Genomic DNA, 15,481 nt, shown 5'->3' with positions numbered 1-15,481 from the left:
GGAAAGAAGTGGCATGCACGGCGCGTCGAGAAAGTTAACAGCTCGGACAGATGACGTCCCGAGGCCTCGACACTTTGGTATGCGAAGCTTCAAAGAGCTTCCCCTTCTGCCAATGATTCGATAAACACCATATCTATCTACTGCTACTACCAACATGGACGAATTTGCGCAGACCGGAGCCCAGCAGGATGACCTGTTTGATGAAGTTCAGTACGATCAACCAATGCAGACTCGTGCTTCAGACGACTTGTTCAGCCATGAGATCCAACCTGTAAATCAAGACACCCAACCTGCTGCCGAACCAGAGAAGCCAGTAGATACAAACAAGCAGTCGGAAGCACATGATGTGTCTGCTCCTGCTCAGAGTGTATCAGAGCCATCAGAAGTCCCCAAAGAGTCGGCCTCGACTGCTACAACTTCGACCCCAGCTCGCGGTGGACGTGGAGGTGCTAGAGGAAGAGAAAGGGGCAGAGGTCGTGGTAATCAAGATCGCAATCCCCAAGATCGCAATACCCAAGATCGCAGCAACCAGAACCGTGGCGACCAAGACCGCAAAAAGCATGACCGCAGTAGACAGGACCGTCCCAACTCAGATCGCAACAATAACGAGCCTCGTCGCAACAACGAGTCCCGTCGAAACAATAATGAGCCTCGCCGTAACAACCAAGACCGTCCCAAGAAAGACCCGGAACCTAAAGAAACTCCGACCGAGCAACCAACGCAGCAAGAACAACTACCAGCAGCAGCAGCTACTACTACAACCGCCGAGTCTTCGAAACCAGCCACAAATGCTGTACGAGGCGATCGTACCGCGACCGGAGGTCTACGCAAGCCCAAGCTCAGCGAACAAGAACTAGCCGAGAAAATGTCAAGAATATCACTCAAGAACGAAAAACTCGCTGCTGCCCATGCAAGAGCCGAAGCAGACGCTGCTGACTTTGCTGAACGCGAGGAAGTCGCTGCCAAACGTCGACAAGAGGAACGTAGAGATAGACAACAAATGATGGGCGAAAGAGAAAAGAACAGACTAAGGAAACTCAAAGCTGTGGGTGGTAGAGAATGGGATGCCGAGAAGCCTGATGAAGCAGACGCCTTTGGAGGTCCCAGACAAGCCGGCGGTAGAGGACGCGGCGCACATGGTGGAATCGCAGGCCAAAAGAACCAAGACGGCTCCCGCGAAGGCTTTGGCGGTGACAGGGAAGATTACACCGACGGACGCGAGTACATGTACCGTGAGGATCGGGGCAGAGGAAGAGGTCGCGGAAGAGGTGGTCGTGGTGGTGGTGGTCCAGGCAGAGGTGGACGTGGCCCACAGCAAGAGAAAGAGTCGTCTCAATCGGTTCCCAAACCTACAGACTTTCCAGATCTGTCAGGTTCAGCCTCAGCTCCCAAGTTCGATACCGCTCCACCACCGACTATGGCCTTCCCGACAAAAGCAAAAGTCGAGAAGCTCGATATCGATGACCAACTTACCCCTGGAACGGAGAAAAAGTCATGGGCCGACATGATGGAATAGGGTCGAGGAGATTAGCTATCACGAAAACGCATTATATGCTCTAAACACGAATCGTTACTTTCGAGACATACCACGCGCTCCTCCCACCGCTATTTCAGGTCTGTTGAACCCAATCTCTGGACGTCTCCATATGAAGGCATGTCGTGGAGGGAGCTGTAAAAATGTACAATTGCCTCAGTGAATGAGGGGCGTCCGCTGAAAGCTGTGATAATTTCGACTCTCTGTAGGCATGTCTCTCGACATGGAAAGAATCGTGCATTCCTATAAGCGTAAGTCTGGTGAGCAATGAGTCGCTCTGGGAGGTGTGAGCAATTACTTTGTGGTACCTTACTCCTGATCGACAGCCCTGCCAACCCCTGAGCAAAGAGCAGACTCACCTGATTGCGTCTGTTGTCTCTAGTAACGCGAAGCCCTCGTGAAAAAGCACAGTGGCGCGAAGAAACATGATAATCCATCGAGAAGCAATACAATCCTTAGGTCTCCTCGGATCCGATTGTGGTTTGGACTGTATCATGCCTTTTCGTAGTGTTTCAAAGTCTGTATCTCCCATTGTCATGCTATGATACTCGAAGCTGATAGAATGCATAGCTCATTCTAGTTGGTACACTTGTTCATAGAAAGCCCACAATGCTACGACTCTCCGCAGATGCCTGATACTGGCAGAGGAAATCATGCATTGCTATGGCTACCTATGCTTCAGACACCAGGAGACAAGGCAGAGTAGCTCTGGTGATCTGACCAAAGTCAGTGGAGACACTTCGAGACCTCTGAGCGGTTGCTTCGTGGTACCTTCCTCGTCGTAAGACTGTCACGTCATCCTGCGCACTTTCCTTCACTTCACTTACAGTGGGCAGACGCGTGCCTTGACTTGCTTCATCGGATCCTCACTACTGCACAATATCCACCCACCACCCATAGAACCTTTACCACTCAACATGAACATCAAACCGCTCTGCACATCTCATCACACACCTCTGCGCACTTCACGCGTCATCATGGCTAGTACCGTGGAGCTTCCCAAGGAGGTCTGGCTCGAGATCGTGTCCTAACTCGACTACTTCGACCTCAAGACTATCATGGGTGTCAGCAAGGCCTTCAAGTCATACACCGAGCTTCCCGCTTGCCAGAAGACAATGTTCCGCTCGAAGACAGTCATCCCAGATGGAGACACCATTGATCTGGCTGTCCTCCGCCTACATCCAGCATTCGGAATGCTCTCTTACGAATGTGCTAGCGGCATTGAGGACGTATATCTCTACGACAGCAACGGCGATTGGATGCCTCTCACCGAAACAAGTACTGCCGAAGAATACGCTACCGACCCTCCTGTCGCTTTCATGCGCCTCCAGATCTTCTCCTCGACCTCTGTCCAAGTCACAAACAAGACTGGTATCACTGTTGTCCAAGTCATGAAGGCTCTCTGCCGCTTCTTCACCAAGAACGACAGTTTCGACGTTACCGGCGGCCGCACAGGATGGCAGGAGTGGGACGGAACCAAGCTCGACAGGAAAGGTCGTCTCCTTCTACGTGCTACAGGTTTTGATTCCTGATCGGTAAGTCTGCCAACATCATGCCTGTAATACATACTGATTACTGGAAGGCGCATTCCTCGCTATCATGCAAACTTTGAGTATGGCGCGATGCCTTTCCTTGTCAATTTGACCCTTTTCTTTCTTCACTGCTCTTCCTGACCAGAGCTTCGGATGATGATGCCTTGCTTTCATATTTATACTGGCTGCTGCACGATTAAGGCTGTGCTTTTATGGTTCGAACCATCATGTACTTGCTTTGCTATAAATGACTGAAGTGTCCAGTTATTAGCTATCCTATCCTGACCGCTCAATATCATGCTTCGAATTTTCACTCCATTCATACTTGCACCAGATTGTCCTATATCGAGTCAGAGGTGTCTTGAGGCCTGGAAGGGCAACAATTGTGCACCTACTCCCAGAGGACACGGAAACAATGTCCGAAAGCTCGACGTACCAGCTGATCCTACAGTCCAGACGCCCAACGTACGAACCTAGTCTGGTTTGCTTTTATCCTTGGTACTGTAGGCCAAGACGTAAATCACATTTGCGAATCCGAGCCATCAGGTCAGCATGAGGCCAAGAGGAGCGCTTCTACCATGGGTTTGATCAAACGCAGATGCTGCCCGTCAGCAACAAAGATCGCCTCAACCATCATCTTGCATGAAGTGCCTCCCTCGCTTCCGCTTTCCTGCGCCTCATGACCTTCTCGAAGATCAAGAAAGATACATGGAAGAAGTCAAAAGGATCGTTGATCGTGGGGAGACCCCCTCAGCCCGCTCTGAGAGGAAATAAGCAAAGAAAAAGTATGGCAAAAAGAAAATACGCATGATGATGTGCATGGTATATCCGTTCAAGTACGTGGGGGAAGTGGTCACACGACCATGGCATCATCATCCAAGCAGGACTAAGATCGATTCCTGAGGACACAAGCTAGAATTGGCCTCCCAAGATTGAAGAAGCATGGTTTGCCAACCTCCCGAGTCCCGCCTGCCACACTCTCCCAAGGTCGTCCCATCTCCACGGGGCAAGATGGACGGGGTGTGTGCATGGACAGTGGGAGAGAGCAAGCGACCACGGCGGCTGGCCATTATTGCCCAAGCTCGCCCCGCTTGGTCGCTTTCTCGAGGGGTAGCGCTATACCAAGTGGACCCTCTCCATATCGAGTTGCCAACTTCCCCGTCGTTTTGCGCGAAACATTATTGACCGTGGGGAGATTACCGCCGAATCATGAAGTCAAACCCGGACCTCAACTTGCCAGTTTTTGGGGAAGCAACAAAAGTTGTGAGAAGCCTCATCAGTTGAGTGCCGCGGTGCCGCTGTTATTTGTGCCCTAGTCGTATCGAAAGCAAGCCACACTGCATCCACGATGACAACGAGGTCCAAGTGACTTTTCGCACCAAGGAGTCAAGGTCAACACGAAGTCAGCTTCAGAAGAGGTCGAGAAGACTTCCCCTTGGGGAAGCCTGCAAAACCCGCTGCTAGCCGTGGTATGATCTTCGGCCCGACTACCTCTTCGGTCAACTCCTAGCGTACAATCTCCACGAAACCCCACGAAACTGTATGAGATTAGCCGCCTCCTTAGCGTGGCCCAGGCTACTAACTTTACTTCATGCGCCGCTGGAAAACCTTGCCCATGAAGGTTGAGCAGTCGATTCGATGGGTAAGACCGCCCAGACGAACAAGCTATCCAGTACTGCCAAGGTCAAGGAAGAGACAAGAGATCAATCGCAGCGTTCAAGCATGTCGAACATGATGAGGATGCTTGTACTATGGGTCTTAACGTATCTCGTGCTTCAGACACACCGTCTCCAGCTCACCCCTCAAAGACACCACCGGATCCTTCGAGGTTCGAGGGTGCCACCCACCGTGCGTGCCGTTACCAGGTTTTTGACGCCGCTCATGCACGATCACGTCCACGGGCGGTTATGGCACCCCCTTGACTCTGACTAGCAGCCACAAGTTGCGGAAGTGAGCAAAACTTCGCGAGATGGTGTTGACAGCCGCGACGTTATGCAGACGCCAGACCTAATTGCCGGAGCTATGCAGTCAGATTGACGTGGCGCACGGCGAGCTGCTCTGCAGGCCGAAAGGGCTTCTCACCGAAATTCATGCCTACCGAGTCCGATGCACGAGCAATCTTGAGTGCTCAGCGGTATGGTATGTTCATGCACGAGCAACTGTTTACCCCAGAGAGCTTCGACCAGGCCTGGTGGGCGGTCAAGCAAGACATCTGGCCATTTTACACTTCACTACTCGTGCAAAATTTGGATGAATCGTTAGATCGACGAGCGATTGTTGGCCAGTTCTGCTCATCCCCCGCCAAACCCCAGCTGCTCGAACCTGAAGAAGGACCGATTGTCGTTCGGAGGCCATCTGGAGTGCTGCAGACCCCAGCGAATCCCCACGCCGGACATGGTCTTCGGACCGAATACTCATACCTAGCGCATGCCGACAACTGGCCGTTGGCCCGCTGAACAGTAGACTTCGTCTTTGCATGGTCTATGCATCAGGCTAGACGGTACGTGCTTGTCCAGATCTGGAGTCCCCATGGGTTTGGAGTATGTCTGAGTGTAAAGCAGTCCAGAGAGGCGACCAGTATAAGAACCAGCTGGATCTCCTGCTCAGTCAACATTCATCATCCAGCATCAATTCGGTAGATCCAAGTCTCTCATTCAGACACTCCAGTCTCATACCATCGTTCATTCTTTTGAATACACCTTCATTACCAAGGATCTAACCGACTCGCTCGTACATCAACCAATCCTTCTACTACTACCACTACTACAACAACAATCGTAGCAATGGCTGGCGGCGGTATTCCCATCGCTACTACCACCATCGCTGGTGGTTTCCTTACTGGAAAGAAGCTCATCTTCCCCATCGCCCTCATCACCTCCCTGTTCTTCCTCTGGGGTTTCTCTTACGGACTTCTCGATGTCTTGAACAAGCATTTCCAGAATGTCCTCGGCATCACAAAGCTCGAATCCACCGGTCTTCAAGTGATGTATTTTGGAGGAGGCTACCTCCTCTTCTCTCCCATCGCCGCTGAGGTCCTGAAGCGTTTCGGTTACAAGATCTGTATTCTTATGGGTCTTTCTCTCTACTCCATCGGTGCTATCATGTTCTGGCCAACGGCCCACTTCTCGAGTGCGGCCAACGCCTCTGCCTCTTTCGGTGGTTTCTGCGCTTGCACTCTCGTCATTGCCTGCGGTCTTGCTACCCTTGAGACTGCTGCCAACTCGTACGCCGTTGTCATTGGTGACCCCAAGACTGCTTCTCCTCGTCTCCAGTTCTGCCAGGCCTGGAACGGTGTTGCTTCATTCATTGGTCCCCTCATCGCTTCCAAGGCTTTCTTCTCCGGCAAGAACGCCAACAACCTTACCAACGTGCAGTTCGTCTACCTCGGTGTTGCCTGCCTTGGTGTTGCCGTCGCTATCCTGTTCGTCTTCGCTAAGCTTCCTGAGGTTGCTGAGGAGGCCAGACGCAGCAACTCTCTCGTCGAGCCCGAGCACGACCTCGAGGGCCGTGAGATTGGCCAGGGCAGCATCTGGAAGGAGTACAACATGCTCTGCGGTTTCATTGCTCAGTTCTGCTACGTCGGGTAAGTCAAGCTAGTGTTGAGCTCTTCAAAACCCATACTGATAATTCGCTATAGTGCCCAAGTTACCATCGGTGCCTTCTTCATCAACTACGCTCACGACGAGGCTGGCTGGTCTGAGAGCCAGGCTTCCAACCTTCTCTCCTACGCTTTGATCACCTTCACCGTCGGCCGCTTCATCGCCACTGGTCTTGCCACCTTCTTGAGCTCCAGCTTCATCATGGTCATGTACACCATTGCCGCCATCGCCCTGAACGCCTACGTCTGCGCCGGACATGGCAAGGGATCCATTGGTGGTGTTATGGCCATCTACTTCTTCATGGCACCCATGTACCCCACTATCTTCACCATGGGAACTGCCAATCTTGGTGTCCACACTCGTCGCGGTGCCGGTATCCTCGTCATGGGTGTCGCCGGTGGTGCCGTCTTCTCCCCTATCCAGGGTGCCATTGCCGATGCCGCCAACGTCCGCATCTCCTTCGTTGTTCCCCTCGTTGGCTTCGTCGTCGTTCTTGCCTACGTCGCTTTCCACTGGAACAAGGAGAACTTCGCCGTCCTCCGCATCAAGACCGACGACGAGGTTGTCGCTGCTGCTGGTGTCGAGGGCGGTGCTGTTATCACCAAGCGCTCCATGTCCATCACCGAGCAGCAGTACGTTGGCGAGCTCAAGAACTAAGCTTAGGCTTTGTTCTCTGAGTGTGCTCGACTCGACACTATTGTATATATTTGCTTACGAGTTTCATTTTTTTTTGGTCTAATGTATTCCTGCGGGTAGAACAGAACAGCGATGGCGCTTTTCCTGAGGTGATTTGGGATTTCACGATGATGTCTATACACACTACTACAGTTTTTACGAAAGTTTTATAAAAAGATTTCACTCCTTTTTGCTACAAACAATTCGCTTCTTCCGCTTCTTCTACCTTTTTTTTTTTGATGTGTCTGCTTCTGCTCTTGCTCCTGTTGCTTGCATCAAGTGCCGAATTGCCATCACTTTGTCTCCTATTCTCCATGCGGATTCTGCAACACTGTCTGGCTATAGTATTGCACAATAGTTTTGAGAAACAGGACGATGTCCATTGAGAAGCCACCTCCTTCCCACTCCCCTACGAAACGTCTTGATCTGTAAACTACTGTGCCTTCCCATAGCATCTACACCTTCGAGAAGACGTCGATTAGGAAAGCCGCCTATTCTCCATCGCCCTTTCTGTGATGAAAGCCATCGCAATGCATAGTTCCTTTAGAAGTGCAAAAGCGTAGAGATCACTCGAAAAGGCAAAAGTGTAAGCTTATAATGAGAAGCGGACGGGTTACTAGAACGTAGCAGCACTAATGGAGTATAAAGAAAGACTTATAAGAATACAGATCTTATAACCAAAACGCTCTAAGACCTTAGCGGCGATAGAAGAGAAGAGGAGGTAGCCCCGCCAAAGTCCATTACTTAAAGAAATAGCAGTGTCATTACAATTAATCTGTTGCATTGAATTTAGTTCTACTCAAGTCATCCGTTTGTTGTCTACAGCTGACTATAGCATCGAGGCTTTAAGTCGTCTTTGACTGAAGCTGCACCTGTCCAAGTGACAATGCGATTAACACCACGACAGGCAGATCATCTTGCAAGATTTTGCTCTTCCTGCATTGAACTTGGAAAAAAGTTCTTGAGATCCAAATACTTGTTGTGAGATATGGGTCTCTTCTTTTCATCTCCCATGGTGGGCATGATGTCTTCTTGCTCTATCATTGCTACAGAAAACAAAACATCACATCAATGCTCTTGCTCTTTCCTCAGAAAGCTGCAGTACTGGGCCGTTCTTCCTGCACAACTATCTCCTCTACCCACTCTCTGACACTGCTTCTCAACTCTGCTTCTACACCTGCCTCCCTCCAAAAGTGACTTGCACCTTCTACTCTCCTCCATCTGAAATTCACTTTGTTTTGTGACGCCAATGCATCCATTTTCTTACACCAAGCTTCCAGCTTCGTGGAGGAAGTGAATATGTCTTTGGTGCCAAAGATGACCAACGTAAGATTGTGAAGTAGATTTTTCGGCTGGTGTTCGGTGTGATGGCGCCAGAAAGATAGAATTGTGGTTGATAGGGAGAGGAAGTTGGATAGAGGTGGTAGCAGAGGCGAAATGAGCAGATGATGGGTTGAGACGCGCGGTAATGCTGTTATCGGCTCTATGGTATCGGCCGACTGTTCTGATGGTGGTGCTGATGTTATCGAGGAGGCTGACCTGTGGTTGCGATACATCGCATGCCTGATCCGTGTTTGGATCTCAACAGCCTTGTGTAGGGGATCGATATGGCGATCGGCGGGAGAAGGCTCGTCGTTGCCTCCGTATATGATGGAATGCTGAGAGCTGGATTGTCGCTTATGTTGTCTTCTTGCCGGAGGATGATCTGACATTCTGCCTCGATTTTCGGAGAGCGATGTATTAGTCTGCAAAGCCAGCTCCTTCGCCCGTAGCAGAATCTCGGACACCCACTTTGATGGTTTATGGAAGATAGCTAGGATCTCTGGCATTGGCGGGAGGTGTGTGACTATCAAAGAGCCATAGGAGTATCCTCCTAGGACTAATGTGATGGGCTCGGCAGAGATGTTTTGCACATAGCCAGCAGAGGACTCCGTGTCCTTGGTCACGACCTGTGATGTTCGGAGTTGGTTCATGTAAAAGATCAAGTGTCCAGCGACCGAGATATAATCATCCCGTTCTGCCTTTCCAGACCAGCTGGTACTGCCTTCAGAGTTTGCGGCACCCCTGTTCTACATTAACACGGAATCGTAATAACATGTAAACAAGGATAAGCGATACCGAAAATTGAAACATCCAACCACAAAATCCAAATCGAGTAGTTGATCAACTATCGTTGTGACAACAGCATCATCCATAGAACCTCCTAGCGGTGCATATGGATGCGCGATCAGGGCAGCCTTTTTCGTTCGCTGTTGTGTCGATTGCGCATCTTGGAGGGAGACAGGATGGTATATCCGGCAGTCCAGAAGAGTGCCATCGGACACCGATGGGATGGTGAAACAATACACAGGCGTGTTTTCGGTCATCGCAGAATCATTATGGTGTCGGAGGCGGCAGCAAAAACTCGAACATGCGACTTGTGCATTGTGGACTCGTGAAGTCAGGAGTTTCGAAGATGCCGCGGAGGAAAGCTGATGACCTCGGCCATATTCTGACAATGACTAGCTAGCAGGCATCACGAATCAACGATCTCACCGCGAACCAGGTAAACAGAACTCTGATAGAAGAATCGCCAGACACAAGGATCTCATAAAAAAAAAGGTTGTATCCAAAAAGAAGCTCTGAGGATCAAGGAGAGCTTGAAATTTGTTGTTCAGTGGAGGTGGTGCAGACAATCATGAATTCATATCAAGCGAGTTCTAAGGCCATTTAAAACAATGATTTAATCGACGGGGTATCATCCAACTACTCTGTATCCGTGTCTTGATGGGAAATCAAAAGCTCTGGGTCAGGTCCATCATCTTCAGTATCCGTGTCAGATATGCTCTGCGTAGGACGCTTCGCAGCAAATGCTCTGTCCAAATCGCGAATAGCCTCACCATTATCGTGGTTACTGCCTCTGGGAGTCTGAGCCCCGTCCAGTCGACCAGAACTGCTAGTAGTCCCTCTCGTCTCTTCGACAGTCAAATCACCATCTACTGAAGCAAGAGCAGCCTCGAGAATCTGTTTCCCCTTCAAAAATGCTTCAAGCTCAGCACCAATTGCGGCGACCAAAAGCTTCCAATTGCGTTCTTCTGCAAGCTTGTGTTTGCTTTCGAGCTCTGTAGTAGTCTGCTCGAGCAAAGTGAGCAGTTCCTTGGTTTCCGCAGGAGAGTCGAGTTGAGATTGCGCATTTTCGCCCATGCGCGACATAGCCTTTGAGAGCGTCCGTTCGAAGTTGGCAACCTGTTTCACAGTCTCCTTCCAGACAACTGCTCCCTCTTCGAGCGCCTCTCGCTCAGTATCACCAATTCGACGTCTCTCAACCAGAGAATCTCGTTCTCGGCTGAAGACATCCTTCGCAGATTTCAGATTCCGACTCTTGGATGGCGAACGCCAGAAGCGATTCATGTCGGCAACATTGACAATGGCAGCCCGTTGGCTTACCGAGGAATCATGAAGGAAGTTCTGAATCGAGTCTTCGACCATAGCTAGGGCAGTTGTGTAAGACGCGAGCCTTGCGTCGACAGTGTTTTCAATCTCTTGGGCTTCTGCTCTCAGCTTGCGCTGATCTCCTCTTAAGCGAGCTAGCCTGGCCTCGAGGTCGTTGATCTCGGTCTGCATGTCATCCGCTTGTTTGTGGAGTTCTTGTGCGCGGTTCTGATCGTCACCGGATCGTATCTGCGAAGCGCGTGATTGCAATGCACTACGCTTCTTTTGCCATGCATCGAGTTGATCGACGACAGATGCAAAGTGGTTGAGGCTAGGGGCCAGATATTGCGACTCTTGAGACTTGAGCTGTGCCAAGCGTCGGATTGTAGCATACAAGCCAATCCTGGCATGTCGGAGATCGATCTTTTCTGACTTGGATGAGGTTTGGGGCTTCGGATTGAGGGCGCTGACGGTAGGAGTGCTTGATCCTGTCGATAGACCATCATCTTCGGTAATAGAGGTTGGGGAAGCATCGAGGCCAGAGAGCAGAGCATCGGCTTGTGCATCAAGGAGAAGTTGCAAGTGTGCTTCAAGTTCGCGTTGTTTCCGTCGAAATAGCAAGAGGGTATCGTCGGTTTGGACGGAGGGGCTGGAAGGAGACGAGTTGGTTGTGGGGATATAGATGCTGTTCACGATAGGTTGAGGTACGGCAGAAGCGGACATTGGGGAGAGGGTGCGCCATCTTGGATTCTTGGAACGGGGGCGAGTTTCGGGTGACAGGGACGAGGGTGACGAGGCAGAGGGCGAGTAGCTAGGGAGGGCATGAGAGAGCCATGATGAACTGCCACCAGTCAGTCGATCAAGCCGGTAAAGGCGTGTTGTCAGAAGCAGTCCTACCCTTCCATGTCTGGGGTATATACGATAGCAAACTAGTCGAGGTCAAGTCAAGATTCACATACAAGTAGAAGCAGGAAAGCTATTGATGTTATGTCATGGGTCGGGTTGAACGACTATCATGTGAACACATGGATGGACTGCAAACAGAGCAAACTCGATGGTCTAGCTTGTGAGAGGCAGAGCGCCCTTGACACACGGCGAGGTTGTACCTCGTGAAGTCGCAGAAACACTCATACACAACATAAGACAGGCTCGAGCTACGAGTGCCTGCCTAATTGGTTGAACAGAATTTGGCAGGAACAGTCAAAGAAGAAGAGTGAACAAAGAAAGAGCTGCCGGCTGGGCGGTGACGAGTGCGGGAAGAGCCGCTTTGGAGCATGCCCCGTTGCGCTTTCTAGAGCATCCGCCAGCATCAGCGACACGACAATCTTCACCACTGAGTTCCACCTTCCTTCTTACAACAACCACTCGACGCCTCGACTTCACCATCTAGCATCAACAAACTGAACAACTGTCACTTTCCATATATTTCCTCGACAAACGATTGAACAGCCACTTCTTCTCTAGCGTCGCGGCGTCGCTCTTTCCACGCAGCATCCCTCACAATGTCTTTCCTCAACCAAGACTTCGGCGATGCCTCTGACGACGAGGACGATTTCAACCCCGCCCCTGCTGTAGCCTCCGATGATGAAGGCGAAGACAACCAGGACAACGACCAGCCACAGAATGATAACGATGACGATGATCAAAATGTCCAATCCAACGCCCGCCGTTCGTCTGCCCAAAGCGACGACCAAGACGAAGACGCCGCTCCTGCTAGGAACCGTCGGACCAACGATGAAGATGATGAAGATGACGAGGAGGATGAAGAGGATGAGGATGAGGACGATGAGGATGAAGATATAGTGTGTCCCTTGCCCACCACTACGCCTTTCATTGCTAACTCACGCCTGTAGGGCCATCCCCGCAAACGTCGCCGCAAGGGTCCCCGCAACCAGTTCCTCGATGTTGAAGCCGAAGTCGATGATGAAGACGAGGAGGAACCTGATGAGGACGATGAAATTGCTGGCGAGGAGATGCACCCTGATGACTTGCTCGAGCTTCCTGCAGGCGCCGAACGCGACGATCGCAAGCACCGCGAACTCGACAGACAACGCGATCTGGCTGCTAGTATGGATGCCGAAAAACAGGCCCAAGCCCTGAAGGAGCGTTATGGAAGAAACAGAGCAGCAAATGTCGACTCGGCCGTTGTTCCTCAGCGCTTGTTGCTTCCCAGTGTCGACGACCCGCACATCTGGCGCCTCAAGTGCAAGCCTGGCAAGGAGCGAGAAGTCGTCTTTGCCATCATGAAGCGTATTGAGGACCGCGCAGGCACGAGAGAGCCGTTGCAGCTGATCTCAGCATTCGAAAGAGGTGGCGTCATGTCTGGAAACCTTTACTGCGAAGCCAGAGTTGTCGAAGATGTCACAACTGCTCTCGAGGGACTTCAAAACGTCTACATGGGCACCAAGCCCATGATGGTTCCCATTACTGAGATGCCTGATCTCCTCCGCACTCGCAAGAGCAAATCTCTCGAACCTGGAATGTACGTCCGTGTCAAGCGCGGCAAGTATGCTGGTGATCTTGCTCAGATTGACGAGGTCGAGTCAAACGGCACTGAAGTCACCTTGCGCCTTATTCCCCGTCTGGACTACGGTTTGAACGAGGATGTCAACGCTGCTACAGATGCTAAGCGCAAGCGCTTTGGCTTTGGCTCAAATACTGGTCCCCGCCCTCCCCAGCGTCTGTTCAGTGAAAATGAGGCAAGGAAGCGTCACGGTCGTTACCTGACAAAGGGCACTGGTTTTACTGCAAACACCTGGACGTACATGAACGATACTTACGTCGATGGTTTCCTCATCAAGGATTACAAGGCCAACCATTTGCAGTCCGAGGAAGTCAACCCTACTTTGGAAGAAGTCACCAAATTTGCCGCTGACGCTGAGGATGGAACTGAAAATCTGGATCTTTCTGCCCTCGCCGCTACCATCAAAAGCAACGCCTCTGGTGCCTTCCTCCCAGGTGATCATGTCGAGATCTGGCAAGGCGAGCAGCGCGGTGTTGTCGGAAAGGCTGTTTCCGTACACTCTGACATCGTGCGCATCCTCGTCTCTTCCGGTGAGCTTGCTGGTCAAATCATTGAGTCTCCTGTCAAGGGTCTGCGTAAGCTCTTTAGAGAGGGTGATCACGTCAAGGTCATTGGAGGAAGCAAATATTTCGATGAAGTTGGTATGGTCGTCAAGATTGTCGAAGATCGTGTCACCATCTTGACCGACTCGAACCAAACCGAAATCACCGTCTTTAGCAAAGACTTGCGTGTTGCTACGGATTCTGGTGGTCAAGTCGGTGTTGGTAAGTACGACCTCCACGAACTTGTTCAGCTTGATGCATCCACAGTGGCTTGCGTGATCAAGGTTGATCGCGAGTCGCTTCGTGTGCTTGACCAGACTGGCACAGTAAGATCACTTCTCCCATCCAACATCTCCAACAAGCTCGAACGTCGCAAGAACGCCGTTGCTACCGATCGCGAGGGTTCCGAGATCCACATCGATGACACCGTCAAGGAGGAGGGTGGTGAGGGTAGACAAGGTCGCGTTCTCCACATCCATCGCAACTTCCTGTTCGCACACAACCGTGAACAGACGAATGATGCCGGTGTCTTTGTGGTTCGCACAAACAATGTCAAGACTGTTGCAGCCAAGGGTGGCAGAGTCGCATCTGCTCAGGCTGGTCTTATGAAGATGAACCCAGCACTGCAGCGCCCAGGTGCTCAACAGGCTCAAGCCATGCCGCCACCACGTCAAATGGGTCGTGACAGACTTCTCGGCAAGACTTGCACTATCCGTAGAGGCCCTCACAAGGGCCTCTTGGGCATTGTCAAGGAAAGCACAGACACTCATGCACGTGTAGAGATCCATGGTAGCAAGAAGATTATCTCCATCAGCAAAGAGTTTTTAACTGTCCGAGACCCTGTCACGGGAGCGGTAATCCAGCAGTCCGCGGGTCAACGACCTGGCGGCCCACCAATGGGTGCCTCTGGCGGCAGCAGACCACCCGCTTGGGGAGGAGCGACGCCAGGTGGTAGATTCGGAGCCACTCCAAGAGCTTCAGATGGTGGGAGAACTCCAGCTTGGAAGCCAATGGCTGGCGGAAGGACTCCCGCGTGGGCTGGAGCTGGTGCAGGAGCTGGTGGAAGAACTGCGTATGGCGGAAGTAGTGGAGCCAGTAGCGTACCGGCATGGCAGAGAGGAAGCGGAGGCGGCACGAGTTATGGCGGCCAGACGAGTTACGGAAATGGTGGCCAGACAAGCTACGGAGGCCAAACAAGTTACGGCGGAAGTACGGCGTACGGCGGCGTGAGTGATATCCTGCATACCAAACTTACAAAGAGCAATACTGACAAGGAACAGGGCACATGGAACCCAAACACACGCACACCTTTTCACAGCGGCGGCACAGCCTACGAATCCGGCTCGAAGACACCCGCGTACGGCGAAGCCCCTACGCCAGGCTACAACAGCGCGCCGACTCCCGGAATGGACTTCAATGGTCAATATCGTACTCCGGCTGCTGCCCCCACACCAGGTTCCTTCCCGGAAACTCCAGGCGCTTGGAATGCGGAAACACCTGCTGGTGATGGAGGCCCTGGGTACGATTGAGCGTGGTGAAAGATCACGACCGTCGAGAGGCGAAGAAAGTTTTGCATTCACTGGGCGTTGTTTTTTGCTTTTGGGAGGCTGCGAGGCCGTATGTTGACTTTGATGGCCACTGGTCCTTCTCTTACAAAAATCAGC

At 51.6% G+C, this 15,481-nt stretch overlaps 6 protein-coding genes across 6 annotated transcripts; 4 read left to right on the top strand and 2 right to left on the bottom strand.

Moving 5' to 3' along the window:
* Positions 1-154: 154 nt before the first annotated feature.
* M436DRAFT_44276 (uncharacterized protein) lies at positions 155-1,516 on the top strand (the record flags this gene model as incomplete). The annotated part of the gene is made up of 1 exon (XM_013573107.1): positions 155-1,516. One exon carries the CDS (start codon positions 155-157, stop codon positions 1,514-1,516), a length of 1,362 nt encoding a protein of 453 aa, XP_013428561.1.
* Positions 1,517-2,592: 1,076 nt separating this feature from the next.
* Positions 2,593-3,066, top strand: M436DRAFT_80806 (uncharacterized protein; the record flags this gene model as incomplete). Its single annotated transcript, XM_013573334.1, has 1 exon — positions 2,593-3,066. The coding sequence occupies one exon, from the start codon at positions 2,593-2,595 to the stop codon at positions 3,064-3,066; it is 474 nt and encodes a 157-aa protein (XP_013428788.1).
* A 2,783-nt stretch (positions 3,067-5,849) lies between these two features.
* On the top strand, positions 5,850-7,322 carry M436DRAFT_80805 (MFS general substrate transporter; the record flags this gene model as incomplete). Its single annotated transcript, XM_013573333.1, has 2 exons — positions 5,850-6,649; positions 6,704-7,322. 2 exons carry the CDS (start codon positions 5,850-5,852, stop codon positions 7,320-7,322), a joined length of 1,419 nt encoding a protein of 472 aa, XP_013428787.1.
* A 1,148-nt stretch (positions 7,323-8,470) lies between these two features.
* M436DRAFT_26812 (uncharacterized protein) lies at positions 8,471-9,706 on the bottom strand (the record flags this gene model as incomplete). The annotated part of the gene is made up of 2 exons (XM_013572915.1): positions 8,471-9,404; positions 9,459-9,706. Coding segments are annotated over 2 exons (1,182 nt in total), but the record flags the coding sequence as incomplete, so codon positions are not given.
* A 379-nt stretch (positions 9,707-10,085) lies between these two features.
* On the bottom strand, positions 10,086-11,474 carry M436DRAFT_62764 (uncharacterized protein; the record flags this gene model as incomplete). The annotated part of the gene is made up of 1 exon (XM_013573192.1): positions 10,086-11,474. One exon carries the CDS (start codon positions 11,472-11,474, stop codon positions 10,086-10,088), a length of 1,389 nt encoding a protein of 462 aa, XP_013428646.1.
* A 779-nt stretch (positions 11,475-12,253) lies between these two features.
* M436DRAFT_62763 (transcription elongation factor Spt5) lies at positions 12,254-15,346 on the top strand (the record flags this gene model as incomplete). The annotated part of the gene is made up of 3 exons (XM_013573191.1): positions 12,254-12,553; positions 12,605-15,043; positions 15,098-15,346. 3 exons carry the CDS (start codon positions 12,254-12,256, stop codon positions 15,344-15,346), a joined length of 2,988 nt encoding a protein of 995 aa, XP_013428645.1.
* Positions 15,347-15,481: the final 135 nt, after the last annotated feature.

This window comes from Aureobasidium namibiae (assembly GCF_000721765.1).
Source record: "Aureobasidium namibiae CBS 147.97 unplaced genomic scaffold scaffold_6, whole genome shotgun sequence".
NCBI lineage: Eukaryota > Fungi > Ascomycota > Dothideomycetes > Dothideales > Saccotheciaceae > Aureobasidium > Aureobasidium namibiae.
Note: the sequence above shows the minus strand (reverse complement) of the source record. Positions and strands in the feature narration are given on the sequence as shown.